The sequence below is a fragment of the Sylvia atricapilla genome, chromosome 24 (assembly GCF_009819655.1).
Source record: "Sylvia atricapilla isolate bSylAtr1 chromosome 24, bSylAtr1.pri, whole genome shotgun sequence".
Classification (NCBI taxonomy): Eukaryota; Metazoa; Chordata; class Aves; order Passeriformes; family Sylviidae; genus Sylvia; species Sylvia atricapilla.
The window spans coordinates 368,939-396,895 of NC_089163.1; the positions used below are offsets into that span (position 1 = coordinate 368,939).

The 27,957-nt window shown below is 52.7% G+C and overlaps 1 protein-coding gene across 1 annotated transcript; it reads right to left on the reverse strand.

Annotated features, from left to right (window-relative positions):
- Positions 1 to 2,506: 2,506 nt before the first annotated feature.
- On the reverse strand, positions 2,507 to 27,143 carry WDTC1 (WD and tetratricopeptide repeats 1). The gene is made up of 16 exons (XM_066335309.1): positions 26,934 to 27,143; positions 21,311 to 21,457; positions 18,812 to 18,895; positions 17,761 to 17,807; positions 16,541 to 16,652; positions 15,983 to 16,170; positions 15,146 to 15,328; positions 14,763 to 14,857; positions 13,534 to 13,649; positions 12,393 to 12,468; positions 11,705 to 11,801; positions 10,244 to 10,417; positions 6,669 to 6,904; positions 6,127 to 6,295; positions 5,528 to 5,720; positions 2,507 to 5,419 (listed from the first exon to the last, which is right to left on the reverse strand). Exons 2-16 carry the CDS (start codon positions 21,416 to 21,418, stop codon positions 5,222 to 5,224), a joined length of 2,076 nt encoding a protein of 691 aa, XP_066191406.1. The 5' UTR covers positions 21,419 to 21,457; positions 26,934 to 27,143; the 3' UTR covers positions 2,507 to 5,221.
- Positions 27,144 to 27,957: the final 814 nt, after the last annotated feature.

Here is a 27,957-nt window from a genome sequence, read left to right on the forward strand (position 1 = left end):
TCCAGCCCCGGCAGAGCACGGCTGAGCTGGAGCTGACAGCAGGGTCTTCCAGTGACAACTGGAAAGCTGCTGCTGTTGTGCTGCTATTGATCTAAGCAGAATACAAAACACCTGAAGTCAGCAGGGAAAAATAGCTGCAGTTGGAAAAGGAGCTGTGGGGGGGAGGACAGGGAGGGGAGAGCAGGTAAGAAGTTCTCCATGCATAAAATTAAAGGCCGGGGTTTTATTGCAGCTCTCTTTGCCTGACTACAGCACCGGATCGATGTGCAGAGCAGGAATGGTGCCATCATTGTTTGTGCAGCCTCTCATTTGAGGAGAAACAAAAGGGTTTGCCAGGGACTTGCCACCGAGGGCTCCTCTGGCTCGGCTCGGCACAGCGGGGCCGTGTCCCCGGTGACCGGAGGTGTCCCCGGTGACCGGAGCCTTGCCGGGGCGGGCGGAGCGGCCCGGGGCTGTCCCGGCACAGCCCGGAGCCCAGCCCGGAGCCCAGCCCGGAGCCCAGCCCGGGCAGGATTCGGGCACCTCCCGCTCCCGGCTGGCTCGGGGCAGAGCCTGGAAGCTGCAGGCGCCCGGCCAGCTCCTGTTCAGCAGCGCTTCCTTGGGAACCTTCCCTGTTGTGACAGCTCGAACATTAGAGGGACTGCCAGAACCAAAGCACTCCAGGAGGAGATCCCCTCCCCCTCCTGACATTGACAGCCGAGGCGGCAGCAGGAGCTGACTGGAAATGTCACCGAGGCTGGGGCTGATGGAGGACACCAGCCCCGCGTCCTTTCCCGGCCCGCAGGGGAGGCCGGGCTGGGTTTGTGTCGTTCCCTGCTCGGGTCTGTGCAGCCCCAGAGCCTCTCCCGGCTCGGGGTGAGCCAAAGGGTCCCTCGGTGCTCTGCTGGTCCCACTCACCCCCCAGGGGACACCCCAGGGGACACTCCCGGGGACACGCCAGCCTCAGCCACCGTCCCCGGGAGTGGCCCTGAGCCCACCTTGGGGCTGTTCTCTTTCCGTGGCACTGCAATTCGCTCCTCTCCCTCTCCAGCTGACACAGCCCATCCACGGGGCCGCTTCCACGGCTCAAGGAAAAGCCACCGGGTTCCCAGGGACAAGGGGCACACGTGGAAACTCTCCCGGAGCCGAGTGCTGCTTGTGGGGATTTCTCAGCCATGGGATCCAGGACAAAGCCCAGCCCCGAAGGGGGTCCCCAGCACGGCCTGAAGCAGCTCCAAGGGCTGAACTCCTCCGTGCACCCACGGCAGGGTTCCCAACACCCCGCTCCCATTTCGCTCTCACACAGGACCCAGCTCGAGCCCTTCGCAGTTTTGTTGCTGGCACTGCCAACGCTTCCATCAGAGAAACGTGAATTTGTCAGGCAACTGTTCCTCCCCCCACCTCGCAGAGCATATCCCTCCTCTGCCTCCTCAACCCAATCCTCTCATCCAAATGACAAATAAAACTAATTTTCTGGGTCCTTCTACCCCTTTCCACCCACAATTCAAACACTCGGCTTCCAACCACTCACTCCAAGAGCTGACCCAATTAGCTGATTGCCAATTCCAGCTATGGATGCTCATTGCTTTGTTACAGCAGAGCTGCCTTTTAAAGCAATAATTTATATCAGACAGGATTTGAAATGAAGAGGCCTCAAAAGACCTTCGGCTGAAAGGTGTCCAACAGGAATTTTTAAGAGTTCAAATGGATTCTGGAAATAACAGCCTGGGTTTCCAACTCTCCCGTAAGGCCTGCAGCTTGGAAAGCAAGGAAATATTTGGGAGATTTTGCAGCAGGAACCCAGAGAAAAAAGTGAATTTGTGAAATCCCTTGGCAAAGGAGCATCTCTGGGTGCAAAGGTTGGTGTTGGACACACCATGTAAGGCAGGGAACGTGCCGCTGCTGACACTGGAACCTCTTGGGGGGTGACTCGGGCAGGTGACCCCGGGTCTGCCCCGGGGCTCTGCAGCTCTGTGCCTCCTCCTGCCCCTCTGGAACCAGGACTTTACCGTTTTGCTGTGCTGGAGAAAGGCCCTCAGACACGGGCACTGCTGCAGCAGCTCTGTACTCTGTGGTCTCCTCCCATCCCCACCCCAACGCTGGCAGCTCCAAAGCCCTGCTCCAGGACAGCCCCGAGCCCCCAGACCCGGATAAATGAACTCAGCCCCAAGCCCCCAGCCCTGGATAAATGAACTCAGCCCCGAGTCCCCAGCCCTGGATAAATGAACTCAGCCCCGTGTCCCCAGACCCGGATAAATGAACTCAGCCCCGTGTCCCCAGACCCGGATAAATGAACTCAGCCCCGTGTCCCCAGACCCGGATAAATGAACTCAGCACTGACGCCGTGGCCACCGCAGCTCATGGGCCACATTTTGGGCTCCCCAGCCCAATTCCCACACAAGTTTTTGGAGCCCCTGAAGAACAGACAGCACCTGGCCCAGCCGGGCCACCCTCCAACCCACCCTCACAGAGAAAGGTAGAACAAAGCCCCAACGATCCCCCAAACAAAACGACACCAGGAAAGAACTAGAACAAAGAATTGTTTAATCGCTTAACCCTTTCTCTTCCAGGGACCAGAGAAACAAATTTTCTGCCCCTTCTAACGAGGGCAGTAAGGCTCGTGTGTTACCTCTACAACTGCAGGGGCAAAGTTTACGAGATGATCGTCTTTAGTACTCAAAAAAGCGAGAAGCAATGGTCACTGCAACACTAAGAGAATCCTAGAGTCTCCTAACGGAGAGCCCATTGCTAGAATACAAAAATAAAGGAGGCATCCCTGCATATCCCAGGCTAGAAAGAGTTAACCAGAAAGAGCAGGAAGAAGCTTTCCCAAAGAGGGGGTTGAAGTAAACAGCAGAGGTCAATAAAGCAACATCTTCTCCTGACTTCCCCAGCATGTTTTTTTTTTTCCTTCACCAATAAATACAAATTCCTTGTTAACAAGCGACAAGCAGGTAATCTGCCCACAGCAAGGGGAAAAGGGGCTAGAGGCAGAAAGATTTTTCTCTCCCCTTCTCTCCTATTATTATTAATCATCTTTTTTTTTAACCAAAGCAGCCATTAAAAACAGCAACCCACTGCAGAGGCAGGGAATCTGGTTGCTTTCACACTGCAACTGGCAGGTAAAAGAGCTGCACTGTCTCACAAAGGTAAAAAAACCCAAAAAATAGCTGCCACAGCAAAAGGTGAATGGGGAGGGAGAGGTCTGTTCTCTTCAGAGCTTTCCATCTCAGTCTCTCAGTTTCAAAATCAAAGTCTGCAGACGTTGTCTACTGAAAGCTGAAAAAAAGTTTGAGTGGGAGGAGGGGAAAAAAAAAAAAAAAAGAAGAGGATGCGTCTAGTAGGAAGCCTTAAGCAAAAAAAGAAAAGGGCAGATCATGTCAGAAAGCCACCCAAGTGAGGAGAATTTTCTGCTGCCTCTGGGTTTGGAAGAGCAGCAAACGCCGGGGGTGCACCTGGCTACGCCCCGGCCAGGTGAACTCAACAGTCACAGGTACTGCGTGGAAACAAAGCAACCTGCCCCAGGAGCTGAGGGACACCTGGCCCAGGTGAGCTGGGCCTCAGCACGAGAGGGGAGGCTGATGTGCCACCAGAGCTGGGTAGAGCACACTGGGAGCTGCTCCCTCGGAGGGGCTCCCCCAACTCCGGGGCGAGCTCGGGCTTCCCCCTGCGGCAGAGCAGAGTCTGTCTGAGGGGCACCCTCTGCTCCCAGCCCTCCCTCTGCAGGGAGCAGTGTCCTTGGAGGGATGCTGCCAGCTGCCCTCTCTCCCTCCTCATCTGCAGGACTGTTCTGGAAGGCAGAGGCAGCCCTGGCTCAGGCAGCCCTGTGCAGCTGCGCTCAGCGGTGCCTGGCAGCCAGAGGCAGCCACAGGCAGCCAGGGGAGGAAAGGGAGGCCTCTCATCTTTCCACGGCAGCAACAGGAAGACCAGGGATTGCACCACATGGAAGAACAGCACACACACGTGCGCACACACTCTCAGACACACACCTCACACCCCTGGGACCAAGGCTAACATGTTCAGACCTTCGGCAGGAAGAGACACGAGACAGCGCAGAGCGGTTCAGATCTCCAGGGGCTCTTTGGTCTTAGTTGATAGTCCTAGAAAAAACAACCTCCAGAGGTGGTTGTAGCACAGCTGTGTAAGATCTGTGGGGTATTTAGTGTTTGGCAACTGCAAGAGGGAAAAACAGGGCTGTGTTACAGGAGGGGGAAGGAATGGAAGTACAGTGCTGTTTCCAGGTGTGCTCCTGGCTTTGGGGAGTGGGAAGAGGAAGGAGGGTTCCTGAGAGGACCACGAATCCATATGATGTTACACCAACAGAGGCAGGGAAGGCCCACCTTGGCCAAGACAGAGCAGCTGGCTGCACAAAAATGCTGCTTCTGACAACTCCAGACTGTAGCTGTACCATTCACACGGTGACAACGTCCTCAGCTCCTGCACAGGTGACGTGGAGAGGAGAAAACAAACACAGCTACACACCCTGGGCAATGGAGAGGGGCTATCACCTGCCCCTTTCCTCAGCAGCTTTAGCTACACAAGTCCTAAGCCTCTGATCCAACCTGTGCCCATCACTGTCACCTCCCTCCAGGGGCTCAGGGGCCACAGGAGGAACCGGGCAAGCTCGTTCTGCCCCGTGGAGCTGCACACACCCAGTGCCTTCACTGATCCCTCACCTAAGACAGGGGGACAAGCCAGGCAACCTCCAGTCCTCAAAAGAGCACAGCTACATCTGCTGACGTGTCTGAGATGGAAGCCAGAAGAAAGATGTTATGGGACAAAACAGGTGTTTCATGGCCAACAACCGTAAACCGGGGGCCTCTAGACAGGCTGGTAGCACAGTCAAGCTTTCAGAATCACTGCAGTAAATTCATTCCATAACCCCTGCCCTAGGTTTGTATTTTATTCAGGAATTTAACATCCCCCCTGCAATGCAGGCAACAGCCCCTGTACCAGATCATACAGCAGCTCTGGAAAAATAATCACCAGTTACACTGCTCACAGACACTCAAAGACCCCTGTCGGGACTAAACTCCACTAAAGGCAAACCCCGGACTGCACTGCCATGGAGGAGGAGGAGGAGGAGGTGATGGTTCAGAGACGGCCGCTCCTGCCCCTGCCAGCTTGTCCTACCCTGTGCATAGTGCGAAACAGTGCAGTCATTCACCAGAGAAAGTTCAGGACCAAGGAAACTCGGTTCCCTTTCAGCCAAACATCTAGAGGAAGGAGAGGCAGTTCTGTTTTAGCTGGGCCGGCACTGGACTTGCCCCTCTGAGCTGTCCTCATCATCGGAGCCCCCGGCGCCGCCGCTGGTCAGCCCCGTGATCCGGTAGCCCATGTTCAGCAGCATCACCTCCAGAGGGTCCGCGTTCATCCGCCGCTGGTTGGCCTGGGAAGCGCCTTCCATGTCCACCACCACGCGGCCATTGAGGGTCTCGCTCTGCAAGACCAAGGGACAGCCCTCAGGGCCACGGAGGGGCTGCCATGGGACACCCCAGAGGGGAAAGACAGCAGCAGAGACAAGGGGGGCTTCGACTGCAGCCCTTACCTCCGGCCTGGGGTTCCAGAGTCGCACAACCGGGTCGATGCCGCTGGTGGCCAGGAAGCAGTAGCTGGGGTGAGGCTGGAGACAGTTCACTATGGACTCGTCTCCCTGCAGCACACGCACCAGGTTGGTGGTTTCCTTCTCCCAGATGAAGAAGGAGCCGTCGTCCGAGCCACTGACGATGTACTGGGCATTGCTAGGGCAGAGAGGCAGAGCCTGGGGGTGACTCAAGAGCCAGGCTCCAGCAGGCTGAGAATTTCACGTGGCTTCTATCATCAGCAGGCTGACACCCCTCACACTTACACACCCAGATAAAGCTCCTCACGCTGGTTCCCTGCACCCCCAGGAACCCCGTTTTCAGTCCCAAATGGATCTCTGAAATGCTACTAGCCCAACCAGGTCCTCTGTGGATCTGCTCCTCATCAGCTGCTCACGCAGCAACACGGGAGGAGGGCTCCTGACAGCTTGTCCCAACCCTCCCAACCAGTGTCCATGTCCTTTTATGAACAGCAATGTGGGGCTACATGTAAGGCTTCCACAGAAAAGATCATTCTGCTGCTGCTCACTCTGTCCTGCAACCCTGCTACCATGTTCCAGCATACCTGCCAAAGAAATTGGCCTCTTTGATGTCCGTGGTGGTGTTGCAGTGGCCGCAGTAGCGGAATTTGTAGTCGTAGCTGCGCTCCCTCAGCACCATCTCGTCCTCAGAGATGGAGTCCTTGCGGCCCGTGGCCCGCAGCCGGATGGGGCCACCCCCCTTCTTGTCCTCAGCTGCAAGGACAACACGTTTCCCTCAGCACCACTGCGGGAGTTGTAAGCAAAACGCACCCCAGGAGACCCCAGCAGCCTTAGAGAGGAGTTAAGAATGATTCCAGCAGGGAGCAGGGCTCAGAGCACGAGCTTCCTTCCTTCCACATTATCTCCTGGCTACATCAGACTCCTTTTATCACACTCTCACTCAAGAGCAAACTAGGACCAGGCACAAGGAAAGAACAGGCTCAGGCCAGTTTTTGTGCACAGCAACAATCAATCTCTCTCAGAAGTTGGAGCTTTACTTTAGAGGGGCAGTTTAAGGAGGAAAGTCCTTGTGTGCTCATTAGATTTCAGCGTAACCTTGGAGAAGCCCAGGAGCAGCAGCACTCACCGTTATCACTCTTGGAGAAGAGGGCAGCATTGATGTCCCTGTCTAGTGCATCGCAGGCACTGCTGTGTGCTTGTTCTGGAAACTTCCCTTTAAAGTCATCCAGACACTCCAGTGCTTCTGCCACGTACTTGAGTTCAAAGAGACAGCGGGCAAGGCGGAAATGGGCCTTCAGGTGGCACGGATTTAGGGATATAGCCTTCAAGCAGTCCCTCAGAGCATCGTAATGGTCCCCATCCCTGCGGAAAACAGAGCAGTGGATTAGCCAGCCCAAGCAGCAACAGCAAACATTTTCCACTGCCGTTTCCCAGCCCTCATTTCACTCCACAGCTTGTTGTTTCCAGCTCTCTACACAATCCCACACCCCAGGAGCTCACTAACAGCATTTGCTGTGACTCGGGGGCACCACCTGACCCAGCCCAGCCTCCCCAAGGCCTCTGCAGACGCCCACAGGCAGCTCTGGGATGTGACCACACCAGGCTGCCCCGCCAGCCCTGACCTGCCATTTTAAATCCGAGAGAGCAGAGCTCCCTGCTGCAGCACATTTCGGGAAGTCCTTTGAAGATGGAGGATGCAGCAGCCCTCTGGCCAGGCAGCAGAGCCCTCCCGTGCCAGGCGGGCTCCCTGTCACAGCTCACTCGTGCCCCTGTGTGGACACACGGCACAGCTCCGGCCCGCGAGCGCCCGGACAGCGGCTGCACCACCTCCCACCACAAAGGGACCCGTGCCTCGAGCAGGAGCCTTTTCTCACCTTCACAGGAAAAAACCTTGGAGTTTTAGAAGTGAGCCTTACAGCAGAGGGACTGCCCCGGCTATTTGTGTGCCGTCTGCAGCTGATTTCCCTGAGCTCGGGGCTGTGGCAATGAGGCTGCCCCTGGCTGTTCTCTGGAAGCAGGAGGGACTTGTTGAGCCCTGTGTGATGCTCAGCTGGGGCTGGCAGGGCACACACACCTGGGGTACCTGCACTGAGCCTCCACTGCTCAGACACCACAACCTGCCTAAACAGAGTGCCAAGGCTACATCTGACGTTTAATAAGAGCAATAGTAATAATGATAATGTTTCATACCTGTAACCTATTCCCCACTGTGGCTGCCCCACCCCTGGCAGTGTCCCAGGCCAGGCTGGACAGGGCTTGGAGCAGCCTGGGAGAGTGGAAGGTGTCCCTGCCCATGGCAGGGAATGGAATGAGATGGGCTTTAAGGCCCCTTCCAACCCAAACCATTCCAGGATTCTGTGCACTGCACCCACCAGGGTCCAAAACACTCCCAAGGAGATGATGAATTCACAGAGCAACAATTTTAGATCAGCGAAACCTTTGTCAGAGAACCACAGGAAGACCCAGGTTGGAAGGGACCTGTGGAGGTCATGCAGGACACCTTCCCTGCACAAACAGGGCTCCCTACAGCACGTTCCTCAGGACTGTGTCCCGACAGCTTTTGAGTATCTCCAGTAAAGGAGACTCCACACCTCTGTGGGCAGCCTGTCCCAGTCCTCTGTCACCCTCACAGTAAAGGTCCTCCTCATGTGCAGATGGAACAGGGAAGAGGTGTCCCAGTGTCTGGACTTATTAAGGGGAGCTCCAAATCCTGCAGGAGCGTGTTTTGCACACCATTCACCCTGCAGCTCCCTCCTGTCCAGGTGGGTACTGGCCACTCCCCAGCACAGCCCTGCCCATGAGATCTGCAGCAGAAACACAGCTCTCTCCAGGGCTCTCTGCAGCACTGCCAGGGTTAACTCAGGACACGCAGCAACAGGCCACTTTTGGTCAGAGAAAGAAGGAATGCAAGTTACCTGTTAGAATGACAGATGTCACACATTTGTACACCTGAGTGGGCTTTTAAACCGCTTTGCCACCCTCAAACATCCCTGAAGCTCAACTAGCAGCGCTGGCAGCCCAAGAGGCTGGTGTGAAAATGGACATGGTGGGATGGAAAGCAGGCTCTGGCTTCTCTCTTTGTTACAGGATTGACTCAGCTTGTGCAAAACTAGAGATCAGCTCAGTACTGCCAACACAGACTGCTGAAAACGAGCCAGAGGGGGACGCAGTTGGCTTTTAGGAGCAAAATTTCAAAGGACAGCCTTGGAAGTGCTGGAAAATATGAGCAGCATCTTAAGGGAGATGAACAAGGGGAGGTTAGGCAATTACAGACCTTCCTTTTTTCTTGCTCTCTCTGTTATTCAGAGAATAAGGCCAAAGCAGGACCTGCAGGGTTCTGAGGGTGGCCTGTACCTGTTCCTGCTCCAGACATCAAGAACATCTCAGAGACATGTGGTGGTTCAGCCTGGGTCACTGTCGGCCTATCCTCCTGCTCAGTGACATCCCAGCCACCTTCTCCGCACTCCACAAACTGTTCCGAGCAGAAAAGTGCCCCTTTTCTGCACCTGGAAGGCATCACCTCAGTGCTATTTAAATCCTGAATGAAAAACCCCCTGCATGCCACAGAAACCCACTGTGTGTATGTTTCTCACATCCTCCTGCTACCCAAATCTGTGGCAAAGCAGTAGCTGACACACTGAAAGGTTCAGATGTGCCAACACCCTTCGGGAAAAACGATTCCTATAAGAAAAATGTCATGCATGAGATCAGCACTCAGCTTCTGTGTTCCATCCCTTAATCCCAACCTATTGTTCTTCTCCTTTGGAACACTGAGGTCTTTTTGAGGCAGCTCCCAAATCTGTGCTATTGCAAAACAGCCAACAGGCCAGTTACCAACAGTCACAACAACTGCTGGCTGCTCTTTATCTTGGCAAGAAGAGAGGAGAATTCATAGTGGGGATTTCAGCAGGGAGAGGAGAAGGATATCCTCACAAAGCAAATGGAGATGAAGGACCACAGCTATTTTAAATATGTTAATGGCAAGTCATGGTACTCAGTCTTACTCTGCTCAAGGGGACAGGCATTAAAATAACTCAGCTGTATCTTGCAGATGCAGCTCTGGCTACTGGTCAGAGCAGACATTACCTACTGCAGAGGCTGACAGGGTGTTTTGCAACCAGCAGGGCAGAATCCCCTCCAGACTGCAAGGATCTGCCACCTCCCCAGATCCCTCCCAGAGGTTTGTTTCCAGTCAAAGGAGTGCAGGTTAACTGAGGTAACACAGAACCACCAGGTCTGAGTGGCTGCAGTGTGAGGTACTTGAATAAAGCAGCAACCAAAGCCACCCCAGCAGCCCTAAAACAACCTTCTGTCATGAGATGTTATAAAGCACAGTCACCATTACGTCATGTGTTGACAGCAGATTTGAGAGCCCTTCTTTAATGCAAATCAGAACCACCCAAATAAACACAGACACCCTTGGTGACACCCAGAAGGCCATGAATCAGATGTGGACTTTGGGTTTCTTTTTAAACAGGAAAGGATCAGGATTTCACACAGCACATCAGCAGGTGAAACAATGGGCTGTACCAGCTGTGCCCCCCCAGAATTTGTCCAGCACAGACTGCTGCTCCATCCCTTTGTGCCAGGGGTGCCTAACCACATTTCAGTCTGATAACCCCAACCCAGCCTGGCAGAGGGACACCAGGCCCTGCCCCAGGGTGGCCCTCGGGAGCCACCTGCAGTGACACTGCCCCTTACCACTTGCGCTTCATGTAGGCAGCAGCTCTGTTCCCATAGAGCATGGCATTGTTGGGGGCCTTCTGCACAGCTTTGCTGTACAGCTGGATGGCCTGGGTCCACAGCTGGCAGGCAAAGGCCTCGTTGGCTTGTTGCTTGATCCTCTCCAGGTACGGGGGCAACTCCACTTGGGGGCTGCAGGGGAAGAAGGAGCAGCACAGGTGAGTTATACATCCTTCATTCCAGGTCAGAGCCTGCAGTGTTTAGTTCTAGCTTAGCTAATGCTTGCTGGACTTCCTAATAAAAGATTTAGGAGAAGTCAGAAGGGACTCTGGACCCAAAGAACCAGAGTTTAAGAGGAAAGTTAAGTTTTGACCATAGAATCCCAGAATAGTCTGGGCTGGAAGAGACTTTAAAGCCCATCTCCTCCCACCCTCTGTCCCTCTGGGCAGGGACACTTTCCACTATGCCAGGTTGCTCCCAGCCCCATCCAGCCTGGCCTTGGACACTTCCAGGGCAGCCACAGCTTCTCTGGGCAACCTGTGCCAGGGCCTCACCACATCAGTGTGACCATCATTTGACTGTTTCCATTTTTTATTCATCTACAGAGACACACTCCAATTTGAGCAGTGGGTATTTTAAGCATCAGACTTCACCAAAAGGTCTTTGTTTCGACTGCATAAACAACGTTTCCAATCCTCTTTTAGCAATGCACATGCAGAAGCATCTGAGCTCACCAGGCCCATGCTCTGCAACCCAAAATTCCAGCCCCATTTCTGCTGCCGCGGTGGAGGGGCCATCTAGAGGAGAGGAGCTGAAACAGTCCACAGAGTGACTTTGGAGGAACCCAGACTACCCATATATGGTATTAAATAAGTGCCTTGACTTTGAACCAAGTCTCATCAGCTGGGAGAAAAACAGCCACCAAGATGTGCTGCTGCTCCTTCGCCCCAACTGCATTTTGGCCTTAAAGAGAGAAATCAGCAGGAGCAGTACAAGAGCCTCCATCCAGCCCTAGCTGCCATGCTAGGAATGGCAGCAGTGTTCCAGTGCTGCTGTCACAGAAAACTCTGGCTGCTTCACTTCAGTTTGCAGCAGCAAGTGCCCAAAAAATGGCAAAGGTAAGCAAGGCTCCTTCACCTGCCAGCCTCTGCCACCATCAACACACAGTTCCTGCAGGTCAGGAAGCAACCACCACTCAGGACACTTTGCTTCCAGGCCTGAAAAATCATGGTTTAGTTTTGTCCACCTTAATTCATTATAAGAGGACAAAGCCCCACAGACAATTCTCCCAGGATGCTCCTGCCTGGTCTGACTCCTGTTCACAGCCCAGAGGCCAACACAGCCCCAAGGACACAGGCCACTTGGAAATCCAGGAACGGCGCAAGGGATTTGCCCTTCACACCTTTCTGGGGGCAGTTCACCCTGCTGAGAGGCAAAGGACAAAGCCAGAGAAGCCCTGGAGGGGCAGCTGTGCCTCACCTGACGTGTGCCCTTCCCTCGGCCAGGCGGAAGCCGTTGCTGTGGAGATGGATCCCGTTGGACACTCCATTGGTAGAGGTTTTTCCATTTTGCACTTCTGAAGGTTAGAAAAAGATATACACAGCCATGCTAAGCACCAATGCAGATTATACAAACTCAGGGTTTATTTTACAGCAGGGCCAACGCACCACAACAGCCCCACTCAGGGCAGAAATAAAACTTCCATGATTGCACCCGCTCCAGTCACCTGGATTTGGTTTGTCCTCTTACAAACCTCTGCAGTGTCCTTTACAATACAATTCTGGCTCAGAAAGCCAGACACACACAGAACTAAGTGCTCACACACAGCGAGGGCAGCTTGAAGGGAATTACCTTTGACTGATTTCAGGCCATAGCTGGAGTCTAGCCCTGGAACAGTCTGGGAGGATTCCAGGACCTCAACCACTGAAAACTGCTTAATCCTTGAGCACAGCTTTAGGCACTCTCACACACACACCCCTCTCCACAGGTCACTTTTGCCCTCATGTTTTGTCCCACTGCAGAAGGAATTTGGAATTCAGGGTATGAACTGCACTGCAGAAACAGCCCAGCAACACCCAAACCTTCTCCTCCTTCACCCTGAAAATTTGCTGTGCAGTACAGAACTCCAGTCTGCTGCTCACTGCCTTTGTGACAGCATCACACTTACCCCCTGAAGTGTGGCACTTCTTTGGGAGGAGGAAAGTGTATGGCCGCTGTTTGTATGTCAGATCAAACAAATAGACCTGAGGAAAGGAAAAAAGAGCATGAGACAAGTCTGCAAAACAGAGATGCTCAAGTCAGAAATACAAGACGGCTCTGTAGGTACAGTTCTATGTTTGTGTTTGCTATTTCCAATCTTCTCACTGGGAATCTTTTTTATAGATGGATACACAAGAGAAGGCAGCAGTAATTGGGGTGTGTCCCCGTCCAGCCCAGTTCAGAGAGAATAACACTGAGAAACAGGAACCTGCTCTTACTCCACACCTGCAGAACTTAAAAGATGACCTGACCACTGACCTACCTGCTCACAAAGGTTCATATTTCAATTAAGCAACTAAGATATTTCAGTTAACACAATGATAATGAAGAAACCAAACACCTATTCAACAGAAAAGAGAGGGACGCTGAGGAAAAGTCTCTCTAAGATGAAACCAGTATTTCCCAAAAAACTCCCAGGGCAGCTCTGTGAAATCCTAATTTACAACTGTACTGGGACAGGAATGGACAGCCCAGGCCAGACTCATGGTTCACCTTCTCCTGAAGGGAGTGAGTGTGACAAAGAGCTCTAGAGGACAAGCAGAGTGCACCTGCCCACAAGCAAAGGTCCTGTTTAATCCACGCTGATTAATGCTGTCAGGAGGATTTTCTCATCCCATTGATGAGCTTTACAAAAGATGCATGAATATCACCCAGAGATTAAAATTAAAGCAATCAATATTCCAGGTGAAGGCCTTTGCTTCTCCAAGTTCCTCATTCACTACATTCTATTACAGAAGAAGTTTGATGTTTCAAGAATGAGTTATGAAATCCTTTCTAGGTCAACAAAGGCCAGTTCCAGAACTGGTTTTGTTTATTTTCTTTCTCCTCTTCCAGAGAGTGAAATGTGAACTGCAAAACCACAACAGAACGTGGTTTAACTTTGATCACCGACAGCGTAACAAATACATCCCTAATCCCAAGTATTTAGTCTGAATTAATCAGAAAGCAGTTTAAAATCAATCACATTACTCACAGAGAAGTTGCTGTACCTGTTTTCAATGGCACACAATGGTCCAGCGACCCAGTGTGAAGATTTTCTGCCTCCTTACCTGCTCCCCTCCCATGTTGACCAAGAGCTCGGTGCCATCAGGGCTGAAGGTGACATAGGTGGCCACCAGGACCCTCAGCCGGTTGTTGTAGTCTGGAAGCTTCACTGGGAGGTGCCCTGTGGAGAGGAGAAGTCCAGAATTACTGGTTTAACTTTTAACTGTTGTCTTTGTCCTACCCCAGCTGCTCCCTTTTACAAGAGCACAAGCACGATGGGGTTTTCCATTTCCCACTGTTTACTGGATTCTTCCACAAGGAACCAAAACATGCACAGGAGCCTTTTCACAGGTTCTGGGTATTGATGCCCCACCTCTGGAAGCATCCAAGGCCTGGCTGGATGGGGTTTGGAGCAACCTGGTCTAGTGGAAGGTGGCACAGGGTGTAACAGGGTGTGTTCTAAGGTCCCTTCCAACCCAAACCATTCTGTGATTCCATGATTCCAATTTTGCACAGCCACCTCCACATGAAGAGAAGAATTTTAACTGCCTTGTTAACATGAGCCTGCAGAACCCAGCAAATCTCAGTTTTAGGGATTCACTAGGATGTGGCTTTTGTGATTTGCAGCCATCTGCAAATACCTCCATCCTCAACCCCCTAATTAGGTTTCCTTAATAAAGCCCTCAGCACAAGGAAACCAAAGCTCCTAAATATTCAGCTCACACACAGGTTCTGTTCTTCAGACAGCAGATGTGTTGCATGACCAATTCAGGGGACCTGAGGAATCCTCTAGTGGGACTCATCAGGAGCAGGACTGTCAGAACTGGTCTGCTGAACATGCTGCTCTGAGATACTTTAGAAAAACAAAAAACCCAAAGATTTTGGGGTAAGAGATAGTAAATAATAAGAACTTGAGAAAAATGTCATCTAGATTGCTCAGACACTGCATCACTGATTCTTCATCTGAAGGATGAGGACAAGTCACTTCTGTGCCAAAAAGATTCTGAAGAGCAGCTTTGCTGGGACCAGTTCCAGGAAAGCCTATAGAGCCCAGGTTATAGCCAATCCTTCACTTTCCAGCAGGAGTGACAAAAACACATTTATGCTGGACAAAATGCAGCAAGGCTATCTCACCACCCCAGTGAAATGACCTGCAGTTCCACGGAACATCCCATGGAAGAGATCCTCTGAGCAGGGGGTTTGTGTGTGGTGGGCAGAACTCTGTTTCTTCAGGCAGTGAAGTGCTCCAGTTCCCCCCAGTTCCCCCCAGTGCCCCCCAGTGCAGGGCCCTTACCTGCCACGTAGTACTGAGCTGCCCCGTCCGGGAGGGGCTTCTGCCGGTCACAGAACGTGTGCACTCCAGCTGAAGGACTCTGCTTCATGCTTTTCCTGCCCAGGGAGAGGAACAGCCTCATCATAACCACAGCATCCAGCTGCTGGAAGCCTCCTCTACACTGGTTTTTCTTGTGCACCCACAAGGACAAGGCCCAGTGCCCTCACAGCTGTGGGGTCACCAGCCTCACACCACCCCAGTGCACCCATCAGAAACACTTTGGGTGATAAAAAAAAAACAGAGCAAAACTTCCCAGAAACAAACTGGATCCCTGCAAGTCCCTGTTCCCCGCAGAGACGTGCCCAGGTGGGAAGGCACCTGCCCCAGCAGCCAGGTGCTGTTACCTGTGGTTGTGGATCATGCGGATGTCGTAGAGGCGCACAAAGGGCCCGCTGGCCCCCACGGCCAGGTAATTGTTGTCCTGGGGGTTCACTGTCAGGCACTTGGCCTCCACCAGCTGCCCACAGTACTCAGTGAGGTCTATCAGGACCTCGGAGCGTTTGCTGTTCTCCCGCAGGTCGTACTGCCTGTGGAGGGATGGCAGTGAGGCACACGAGGGCTGCAGAAGCAGCAGGAACACACTCCTGCAATGTCCTGAGCTGCGAGGGACCCACAAGGATCAGCCAGTCCAGCTCCTGGCCCTGCACAGACACCCCAACAATCCCACCCTGTTCCTGGGAGCACTGTCCACATGTTCTTGGAGCTCTGGCAGCCCTGGGGCTGTGACATTCCCTGGGGAGCCTGTTCAGCCTCTCCATCCTCTGGGGGAAGAACCTTTTCCTGATATCCAACCTAAACCCCTCCTGACACAGCTAAGAGAGATGACACCAAGGACATGGACAACAGTCATTTGTGCCACAGGTACTGGAAGCACCTCAGTTCAACACACACCAGGCCTCAGCACCAGGATAATCATTAAAAGGAGATCTATAATGTGCACAGATTTATTCAAGTTCCAAATTAAACTCCCAAGTCATGACTCGTTCCTTTCCTCCTTTTCCAGCAGTGAGCAAAATGGAGGAGCTGAGGAGAGTATTTATGACTCTACAAGATAAATCTTCCCAGTTTTAGGAAAGGGAGAGATGATCTTAAGCTGTTTAGCACAGAGACAGCCTCTCTTCAGGTTGTGCACAGCTCACATTGTGATGGTTCCCAAAAGCAAACCAACGGGAATTCTGTACCTGATTAAGCCATCTTCTGCTGCACTCCAGAAGGTGTTTGGCCACATGGGAGCCGTGGCAATCCGTTTCACTCTGTTGGTGTGATCTCCAAACATGTGCACGGTCTCCTTGACAGTCAGGTCATGGACGTGCACCTTGGAATCCGCAGCTCCCGTGATGAGGATCCGATCCCCCGAGTGCGGCAGGAACTGTGGGACAGGGGGGACACTCACCTGGGGAAGCCCTGGGGCTGCTCACGTGGACCCCTGGCAGCCAGGGAGCAGGAGCTCTGCTGCAGGAATGGGGCTAACCCCTGTTATTCCCCTTACACAGGTCAGTACAGCAGGGCACACCACAGTGTCCTCATCACACATCCCAATTTGCTACAACCATTTCCTTCCAATTCACAGAAAGAATAAGCCTGGGATCTGTATAAACTAAGTGCTACATTAGATTTAATACTCTTCCCCATAATTAGAGGAGAAACTGCTTGCAGGAAAACGTTTCCCAGCAAGGATTTATCCTTTTACTGCTCAGGTTGCTGTTTCTGTTAGCTGTTCATTCCTTCTAAGCACGTACCTTGACAGAAAAGATGTTTGCAGTGTGTCCTGTGTGCATAGAAAGGAGTTTCTTGTGGTGGAGAGGATCCCACACAATGGTATGCTGGTCATCAGAGCCAGAGGCCAACAAGCTAAAAGGAACAGGAGACAAATATGCACCATGAATTCTTCTGTTCCACACCGTGCCTGGGTCTGTGGAGCTGTTTGACCACAGACATCCATTAAGTTAATTCAGCCCTAACCAGCCCATTTCCTCTCTTCCCTCAGCTCTCTGTTCTTGCTGTGCACCCATCCCTTCAGCCAGGTCTAGGAGCTAAAGCAGACAAATAGCAATTCCACAGAAAACACAGCAGACTGAAGCATGTCACCCAGACTGCAATGGGAAAACAGCAAAATGCAGGTCTCTGCCTTCCTTATTACCCTGGCTGTGTTAACTGCTCCACATCACCTCAGAAGCCCAGCCAAGGCATTAATTCCCAGGCTCCAGATGTGCCCAGGCAGTCCCATGCCTCACAGGGTGAACCACAAACTGCTTTTAAAATCATGGCAAGGTGCTCTTGGCATGATCTGCATCTGAACCAAAGGAATCTGACATTTGCAACCCTCAGCTCTTTTAAACTTATGTCTCCTTGTAGCCACTCTCTTTCAAGCACATGAAGTTTTCACTGGTAAATAATTCTGAAGAGTATCAGAGGGCAGACTGTGGATGTCATGAGGCATGTGCAGAAATACCCACTCTTCCTCCAGTCCACTCATTTCTCACACAGAAACTCTTCACTCCCTTTGGTTACTGGAAGTAGCTCTTTAATTTCCCTCTAAAATTTCAGAGGGGTGGATTCTCTACCCCCTTCCCTAGGATATGTGCCCCCCAGCAGCAGCTTTTAACAGCATGGTGAAGGGGGTGGGGAGATGTCACCACCAGCTGGGCAAATCCTAAAGATCCATTATAATCCATAATACCACTTAAGAAAAGAGAAGCGGCCTTCAATCTCCACTTCTTAGTTTGACCATTTCCCTTCTGAACTCACTAAAGGGGCATTTCTAATAATATCCAGATATATTTAACAAAATAAAGCTTCTTTAGAAGCGTGAGCTCTACTACAGCTCAAAATTTGAGCTTGAGCTCCACTTTACTAGAAATGGGAAGCAGCTGCTTATGATAACATGACCTACATCCTACTCTTGGGAAAATCTGGGGTTATGGCTTTGCTGATTCCCCAAATGAAGCCACATACTTACTCTCCTTTTTCATTCCATTCCAGACAGTTGACACACCCAGAGTGACCCTGAGGGAGGAGGCAAGGGAAGATGGTATTACTCAAACTTCAGATGTATCAAACAGAGCTGCCCTAAGACAAGGACACAGTGAGCTCCTCACAAATAACAACTTCTTCCAACAAAAGCACGGGTTTTTTATTCCAATCCTGCAAAGAACTCCACACACGTGGTAAATAAGCACCTCCAGAAAAGACAGACATGCCAGAGCAGCTGGGGTAGAAAAGGCAAAATGAAACAAATAAAAAAAGATAGTGTTGAATAAAATGGCAGTTTAGTCTCAGAGGCTACAGCTGAAATCCTGCTGTACACATGGAAAGGTGACTTTGCTTCCAGAGCCCTTGGCTAGGCTGACAAATTACATGTACAAGCACTCTGGGAACACAGGGAAAATGCACTTCTGATAGCTCTGTTAGAAGCACCTTGCTGCTGGGTGACTTCATCATCCATCTTCATCCACATTAACCAACGACTGCACCAGGACGTGGGGGGGTGTTGAGCAGCATTGGATGTGGGAGATGGGACTCAAAAGGGGGACAAAAGAATCCTTTTCTCTCCCAGCCCAAGATAATTGATCTATTAGAGGTTGGGTAGAGCAGGGTGTTGATAATGCCAAGGCTGTGGGTTGACCCCCAGATGGGGCTGTTCACTTCAGACTCCAGTGATCCCTGTGGGTCCCTTCCAACTCACAATACTCTGTATAATCTTAAAATCTTTTCTAAAGTATGTCAGAGTGCACTACAACCTGTTCCTTAGGGATCCCATTAGAGCTGAGTACGTTGAACAGAGGACAATTGCCTTCTCCAGGCATCAGTGCTGAGATTAGGTGGTCCCACCCTGTTAAAGGTTCTGCTGTAGGTTGTGCAGAAAGCTCACACAAGCTCTCACTGAGCCACTCCTGCCTCTAAAGTCTGGGGGACCAAGAAATCAGCATTTACCTCATGAAACAGAGTAGTTCCCATGCTCCTGCAGAAAGCAGCACAGCAAGGGGCTGGTGTGCTCCCTGGCCACTCACCTGCAGCTCAGCCTCCAGCCCCAGGCGGCGGATGAAGGGGTCAGTGACGTGGTAGTGGCGCTCGAAGCCCAGTGCTCCCCTCTCCTGCAGGGGCAAACAACATCACACTGACCACAGCAAGCACAACACTCCTCCTGCCCTCTCACAGAAGGCTCCTGAAGTTCAAAAATCACACCAGGTATTGGGGGTCCACAGGTCCTGTACTGTATCAGGGAGTCACAGAATCCCAGAATGGTTTGGGTGGGAAGGAGCCTCTCCAGTGCCACCCCTGCCATGGGCAGGGACACCTCCCACTGTCCCAGGCTGCTCCAAGCCCCATCCAGCCTGGCCTTGGGCACTGCCAGGGATCCAGGGGCAGCCACAGCTCCTCTGGGTACCCTGTGCCAGGGCCTCACTACCTTCACAGGAAAGAACTTCTTCTCAATATCCCATCTAACGTTGTCCTCCTTCAGCTCAAGGAGGACATCCTCCCTTGTTCCATCACTACACATCCTTGTGACAAGTCCCTCTCCAGCCTTCTCATCCTTTGAACGTCTCCAGGTGAGCAGATCTTTGCCCCTGGACTGATTTAAAATCCTGTGTACCTCAGTGCCAGGCTCCAGCTGGGGAGCCAAAAGCAGCTCTGAGAGGCCCACACTGAGCAGAGTGAGCTGCCCCTACTTTGGGCCTGAAACACAAGATATGGAACGACGTGGGAAAGCCTGTTATTATCCCTGGGCAAGGATTTCAGCAGGACCTCCATCCTGGGCACAGCAGAGCTGGAGCAGAGCTGCTCAGGAGAACTGAGCCACTGCAGAGCCTGTCCCAAGGGGTGAAGGACTGGGGGTGAAACTGGGAGCCCCAGGGCCAGGCTCTCCTCAGGCAGGGAGCAGAGCTGCAGTGCCACAGCTCCAGAGGGATGGGAACAGCTGCCACAGAACTGCCTCAGTACAAATGAAGGTGAAGGAAAGCAGGACAGTTGTTTCCCCTGTGATCTCACAGGGCTCACAGATGCATCAGCAGATGGCTCTGATGAAAGAAGGCCAACTGCAGAGACAGGAATGAAGGGGAGAGAATGCAAGTCAGATTTTGCATGGAACATCTCGATGTCCATGGAGATTCTTCCCTAGGACTTCACCCAGCTTGGTCCCATTCCATGCCACACTCATCACCTTAATCCTTTGTCATCAGCATTTGGAGATGGGAACACTTATGTCAAAACCACCCTGGTGGGGCCCAAAAATTCACCCTGGTGGGGCCCAAAAATTCACCCTGGTGGGGCCCAAAAATTCACCCTGGTGGGGCCCAAAAATTCACCCTGGTGGGGCCCAAAAATTCACCCTGGTGGTGCTCGGAGCACATCAGTAGTCCCAGGGCAGACACAGAAGTGCTGAATTCCCTTCCCAGCCCAGTGCTCAGTAATGAACTCCACACACCAAAAGCTATTTGAAGACAAAATGGAGACAGACATGAAAGGATTGGAGGCAAAACAAACCAGGCTTTTTGTAGGAGCTTCCATGACAAACTTCAAACCCCTTGATGTATTTTTGTGCAGAGCATTCCTAAAGCACTGCAAGGCCCATGCAAGGTGCTGCAGGTATAATTCTGTGCTATTGCAACCCCAGTGGCTTTGTGAGGGCCGTGGGGTAGGATATTGCTTTTCCTACAAGGAACTGCCTGACTTAGCAATCTTCCCAAGGTCACACATCAAAGTCTGACAGAGCAGACAGTCTGAGACAGTCCCAGGCTAAGGCTCAAACCACAGAACCAGCCCTTCCTTGTTAGGGCAGCAAAACAAATCTTTGCACATGGATTAAATTACAAGCTTAAAAGAGAGTTTGGTACCAAACTGCAAAGTGAACACTCGAGCTCCTAGTTCCTTATTCTGGCTACTCACAGATCCCTTTCCTGAATGCTGATTATCAGCAAAGCTGCAAATGATTTCAGGCCTCTGAGTCCCAGCAATAATTGCCCATTGTGTCTGCTGCAGCCAGTCCTTTTACGTTGATATTCCACAAATGCAGCCATCAGATGACTGATCCCACCACCGCACAAGTTTTTTTTTCCCTACACAAAGGAAGCAACACAGCACTCTCTAAAGAAAAGGAGACAGAGAGGCTGTGACAGAGATCATTAGCTTTACTACAGTCAGAAATACCTCTGATGGCAAGATCACACGGGGAGAACACAGAAAGCAGAGAGGGAAGCTGGCTAAGGGCCTTTGTGGTGGCCAAACACAAGCAGCTCTATTTCTCTCTTCAACTCAGAAGGAACAGAGCTGCTGATGGCAAACCAGCCCAGGGAGAGGAACTGTGCTCCTGTCATGCCAGACTTCATCCCAGCTCTCCACTAAAGACACTGACAGGTCCTGTGTGTTTGCTCTCCTAAGCTCCTTAAAGGGCTTATCAATATGTAAGTAACAGAGCTCATTCCCAGGGAAAGGCAGCACCAGGAGTTTTCCCCACTCCAGCACCGACTCCCCTCTCCCCCAACAGCAGGGAACACGGGGCTCACACGAACCTTGATCTGCCTGTGGATGATGTCTCTGGTGATGTTGGCTTTTGCCATCTTCTTGCAGTGGGGCAGACAAAGAGAAGCTGTGGGAAGAGCTGCTGTGCATCCAAGCATTCCAGGCGAGGCAGATCCGCAGCGAGGGTCCTCAGTTACCTGCAGAGAGCACGGCAGGGACAGGGCAGGGACATCACAGTCAGGCCACTCACAGCTCCAGCTCTGCTTCCCAGAGACAGTGCTGCCTAAGAGCTGAGAAGGCTGGAATAAAGGCTCCTGAAGAAACTTGAGGAAAGAACAATGGGGGAATGAATGAATGACTCAAGGCCATTCCCAGTTTGTGGAGAAATTCATGATGAGCACAATTCCAGGACTGTATCAGCCTGGAAAATCCATGTTTCTATCCCACCAAAGACCCTGTGAGTTCTGGAGCAGTGTCCTGTCCCAGGCTTCCCTCCCATCATTCCATGACAACTCATGTCCAGTGTCATGTGTCCCAAACTCCACAACCAACAAAGGCTATACTGAGAATAAACACAGCATTGATGCTTCTGGCCACCTCTTCTCTCTCATTTACTACATTGGATTATCAGCAAAACACCCCTAAAATATCCAGAAGGGCATAAACATTCCCTGGAAATCACAACAGCCAACCATGAGGTGACAACTGAACACCTAATCACCTCAGCAAGAGACAAGGGGCAACCAGTTAAAATTGAATTTCCAGGAGAAATTAAGAGTTTTGCACACTCTTAATGGAGTTTGATGTACTAACCTAAATAATTGAAACCCCATGGAATTGGCTACTCCTGCTAAAAAACATTCAAATTGCAGAGTGATGGTCACAACCCTGAGCTGGACAGGCTACACAGCAAAGGATCAGTCAGTCCCTGAGAAATGTTCCAGTTCCCCCAATTCCCATCCCACAGCCGGGTCCATTTAGACATTGCTACAGCTCTCTTTAAAATAACAAAAAAGAATAAAAACTAAATTTCAAGCACCCACTCTGTCCTGTGTAACCCTCTAGCTTAACATCCTCTTTAAAAACATTTCCAGGCAGAACAAGCCAAAATTTTCCTCTTCCAAACGAGGAAATGCTGATTCACTGAAAAAAGAGCATTTCACAGAAACGCTGCAACAAACAGGAGTCCTGGCAAACCTCATGTGATTCTCTGCTGCCTGTCCCACCCCGCCCTGGGCAGGGACACCTTCCACTCTCCCAGGTGCTCCAAGCCCTGGACACTGCCAGGGATGGGGCAGCTTCCCTCAGGAATGGGGCCAGGAGGGGAGGAAGCAGCAGCATCTGGGCACAAGGGCAGGTGGGTGTGCTGACTGCAGCTCCTGAGCAGTGCCTGAGCCGCTTCCCCAAACGTGAGGAGAGAGACAGGAGCGTGTCCAGGGCAGGGAATGGAGCTGGGCAGGGGCTGGAGCCCCAGGAGGGGCTGAGGGAGCTGGGAAGGGGCTCAGCCTGGAGAAAAGGAGGCTCAGGGGGGACCCTGTGGCTCTGCACAAGTCCCTGCCAGGAGGGGACAGCCGGGGGAACAGGCTCTGCTCCAGGGCACAGGGACAGGAGCAGAGGGAACAGCCTCAGGCTGTGCCCAAGTCCATCCTCAAAACACAGGGACAATATCCCAGCACATCTCAGTGCCTCCGTCTTGTCTGCAGCCTTCCACTCCTCTCAGTGCTTCCCTACGACATTCCCAAGCTCTGTCCACTGTCCCCCCTCTCCAGCTTCCTCCTCCTCTTCCCTGCCAGGCACATTTCTTGTCTTCCTCTTCCACACAAGTGAGTTTGGCTCTTAGGACCCCTCCACGCCAGTGCCAGGCAGGCTGTCACCTCCCAGCTGACAAAAACCCCAGGGCTCTTTTAGGAGTCTTTTGTCACATTTCCTACCTCCAGTTATAGATAATTTCTAAAATCAACTGCTTTCTCTTCCAACAGCACCCAACAACCTCAAGGACACTCGTGGAAAAACACTTGTGCATGGAAAGATCCAGATCTCCCTTATACAGCCATAAATAACCCACACCAAGAGGCCAATTTAGAGCTAAAAAAGTCACTGCAATACCATTAACACCCCAAAACCCCTCTGTATAAACAGGATGCCCAGAGGGAAGGAATATCCAAACCCCCCAAAACCACCACTCCTTAACAGACTCAAATTCCCTGGTTTTTCAACAAAGACTCCTCTGTGCCAACATCTTCTACCACCCTGGCGGGTGAGAGCAGCAATACACAGGATCTGGCTGTTCCTGGGAGTGGTTTGGGATTACTGATGCGTTGTGGAACTCCCCAACTCTCTGGACAAGTCATTGCCAGTTGTGGTAGCTCAACAGAACACTGTGGTGCAGATCTCAGGAGATCAACACTTTACTTCTTAAAAGATACAGGGGAGGAAAATCATCCCTGAAATCAGACCCAGGCTGGGATAAAACCCAGTTAAACAGGAATTCATGAGCCTAAGGTGCCTCTCTTTCCAGGAAACTGCTTGATTTGGCATCTGGATGCTGCAAAATGCTCAAAGGTCTCACAGATCTTGTGCCTTTGCTTGGCCAGGAAGGCTCCAAGAGCTTTTCCTCATTTCCCTTCACTATTCTTTGTAGCTCAACAGGTATTCTACAGCTACAAATGCCCTGGCAACCCTTCAATTATCACAGAATCACAGAAAAACGATTAAAAAGCCCAGATTCTTATTCCAAATCTCATTTTGAGCATTAGTCAGAACTGATCACAATCCCAGGCTCACAGTCCCCATGGATATGACAGATACCTCATTCAAATATTAAATAAATTAAAAAAAAAAAAAAAAAAAAAAAAAAAAAAAAAAAAAAAAAAAAAAAAAGTGCTCTTAACACTAAGACTATTGACCCTACCACTGTATAGGTAGATCCAGCCTCCAGCTTCAAACTGACCCTGGAATAAAACAAATCTCCCAAGATTTGTAGCACAAAAAATACATATAATAAAAATCAGACCCCCAAAAAAGTGCCTCCCAATTTCTTAAACACAAAGGCTTCCAAACATGAAGTCCCTCCAAAAAGTCTGTCTTCGTCACCACCAAAGGACTTGGAAATTCCTTGGAAATTTCCACCATGGAAATTGGTAAAGGATGTTCCTCTTCAGGCAAAACCACCGTGCAAATTCTGCTCTAACCCATTCTTGCAGCTTGTGGCTTTTAACTAACCCAGCCCAACCAGCTCCTGGTGGAATGAGGGATTAGGTCCCGGAGAGAGGGACAATTCAGGACAAATCTGCACTGGTGCTACCAGGGCTGACTCCGCAAGCAGCTTCCCTTTGGCTGCACAGAAGAGACCCCATCCCTCCCTCCCCCTGCAGGGGCTCCAGGGCTTGGAACAACCTGGGCTGTGGAAGGCTCCTGCCACTGCAACAGAATGATCTTTGAAGTCCCTTCCAACCAAACCATCCCATGACTCCACGACCTCTCTGGGGTTATTTCTTGGATGACACCAGGGCACATTTCTCTATCACTCTTCAAGGACAACTTTCCCTCATCCCTCACTGCTCCAAACCCGCCTGGAACACCCCAGGCCAGGACTAAAAACCCGGAATCCAGTAGCTGCTGTCACCTCCTCCAGTGACAAGCTCCTCCCAAACTGTTCCTGCAGCACACCAGAGGATCAGCCACCTGCAGCTCCCTGCACTCTCCTCCTGGACTCTGCCACACACAACTCCAGGGGCACAAACAGAACTTTCGCAATGCCCGGCCTCTAAATCCACAGTCAAAAATTAACAAGGCACACATTTCCGTGGGCTCCAAACCTGGCAGGCTCTGTTTACACTGACAGTCATTTAAAAGCCCCTTAAGCTCCTGGGAAAGTACACTTCCAAAGGGTACTCCAGGGCATGGAGAGGAACACTCCCTCCCAGTCTGGAAACAAAACCTCGACACTGATAATACAAATAATTCCATCAATTTAACATCAAATGCTCCCAACACAGCTTGGATTTGAGGGATTGCATTTCCCTCTCATGGAACCACCTGAGCATCTCCCACCCACAGCAACACCATGAGAGTGACAGGCTGCACAGGGGGGTCAGAGCCCCAACCCTGGCACCAGCACCCTTTGGAAAAGCTCCATCCGCCCCACGGAGCTCCACAAAGCAGCAGGACTCCTGCAATCAGCAGTTTTAAACAAGCAATCCCATTCCTAACTGCTTGGATGTGCCCAAGTTTCTCAGGCTCCAAACTCAAGGTCATTGGGAAAAAGCAGCACTCGGTGCACCACGAGCCTCTGGGTACACGGCTCATCCCAGGGAACATTCCTTAGACTCTTCCCTTCAGCATCTATAAATTATTTCACCCACCCAAACACCACCCAGAACCTGCCGAGAGAGGCTGCTTTATCCTCAGAACTTATCCCCCTGCCCTCTTTACCTTGACTTTCCAAGAGGTCACAGATCAAATTAAAATACATAAGCACACATAGGAATATATATATTTATATATTTTTTTAGGAAACCTGAAAAACCAAGAGGGAATGACCTGGTTAGCAGCAACCACCTTGCTAAAAGAAGGTTTTGCTCCAGCTGAAGGAGCTGTCAGGAGCAGCAGTGGCTCCCCAGAGGGCTGGAGCAGGGAGCCAGGAGAAGAGGTGAGATCTGAGCCCTGGGAGAGTCTGCACGAGGGGACTGTCAGGGAAACTCTGACACACTCAGGCCACACGGTGCCTCCAGCTCAGCCCTCCCACTGCAGTCCTGCCTCTCCCTGGATCCCCAGCCGACATATCCCTGGGGAAAAGGGGAGAGGCCAGGCAACCCCCCGGCCCAGCCCAGTGCCATGGCCCAGGGGCTCCAGGAAGGAGTTTAACGGGCAGAGGAGGAGAGGCTGATCCCCTCTGCAAGGAAAGGGGCTGCTGGACACCCACCAGGGCAGGGGAAGTTTGTGTGGAGGCTTTAGCAAGGGGACAGTGAGCAGAGGATGGAGCAGGGCAGGGTCACACCCAGGAAAGGGGAAAGGAATGTGAGGACAGGGCAGTGCCAGGAATGGGAGAGGGAAAGGGAAGCCACAAAGCAGGAGCTGCACCTGGCAGGGCGGGTACCAGCAGGTGATGCAGGGCTGGGGGTGAGAGGGGAAAATGGGGGTGAGGAGCTGGATAAAGGAGAGATCCTTAAAAGGAGTCCAAGTCCTGGTACAGAGAAGGGGGTGACAGCTCGGGGGAACAAGGGGACACCGGACAGAGCCTGGAGTGGGGGGAACTGGTGGGAAAGGGAGGCGAGAGGGGAGAGCCGAGAGGGAAGGAGGCACATGGAGCTGTCAGGGAAGGGGTTGGGGGCATATAGGGCAGGCAGCTGCCAGGGAACAGGGTACAGGGGCACAGCTGACAGGAAAGGGAGCACGGCTGCCAGGGAAAGGGCACGAGGTGTGCCTGACCGGGGAGGGAACGGGGGATGTAGCTGACCGGGAAGGGGGCACAGGGGGAAGAGCTGCCAGGGAACCGGCAGCCGGCTGCCAGAGAAGGGGCCCGGCAGATGTAGCCGCGAGTGAAGCGGGTACAGGGTGCAGCGGGCAGGGAAGGGGCACCGAGGGGCAGCGGGCAGAGAAGGGGGCCGGGGGTCGGGGGTCTGTCAGGGCCGAGGGGCGGCGGGGCCCGTCCGGCCCGCGGGGGCCCGTTACCTGTCAGGCCTCCCGGGCGCGAGCGCAGCGGGCACGGGAGGCGGCGAGGCTCCATCCATCCGGGGCAGAGCGGGACGCAGCGCAGGGGCCGGCCCCGGCCGTGCCCCCCGCCCCCGGCCCTGTTTACCCCCGCCAGCTGTCCGGGGCTGCGCTGCGCCCCCCGCCGCCGCGCGCTGCGCATGCGCCACGCCAACTGCGCAACCGCCCCCCCCGCCGGCCGCCGCGCCCCGCCCCGCGCAAAAGCCGTAAATCCCCTTCGTGAATTCCGCCCCTTCCTGCCGCCGCCGCGCCGGGCCCACGGCTCAGCGGGCCAATGGCGAGGGAGGACACTGAGCGCGTGCCATCCGCCAATGGGCGCTCAGGGGCGCGGCGCGGCGGCCCGAAGGGGCTGCTGGGAGGTGTAGTCAAGGAGCGGGGAGTGATGGCCGCCGTGGGGGCGTGATTCCCCTTCCCCAAACCTGGGCGTTAAAGCCTCCTGAGCTCGGACCGCTCCACGGCGGCGAGCACGGTGGAGGGTCTGCAGGGGAAGGCTGAGGTCACTCTGTTTGTCCTGCCTGGAGAAGAGGGGGCTGAGGGCAGAGCCTCAGGGCCTGGAGCTTCCCTGTCCCTGGAAGGGTCCCGACCCACCCCTGCCATGGCGGGGACACCTGCCACTGTCCCCGGCTGCTCCCGGCCCCGTCCAGCCTGGCAAGGACACTGCCAGGGGTCAGGGATCAGGGACACTGCCAGGGGTCAGGGGCAGCCACAGCTGCTCTGGGCACCCTGTGCCAGGGCCTGCCCACCTCACAGGAAACAATTTCTTCCCAAAATCCAATCTCAATTTACACTCCGCCAGCTTAAGGCTATCCCTCGTTGTCCGGTCAGTACAAACCCTTTTAAACAATCCCTTTCCCTCTTTCTCGTTGGCTCCTTCAGGTCCTGGAAAGCTGCCCTTAGGTCACGGCGAAGCTCGTGTTTCCCAAAGCGGCGTTCCCACCCGGAGAGGCGCCGGCCCTGTCACCCGTGGGCGGCCTCCCCAGGGCCC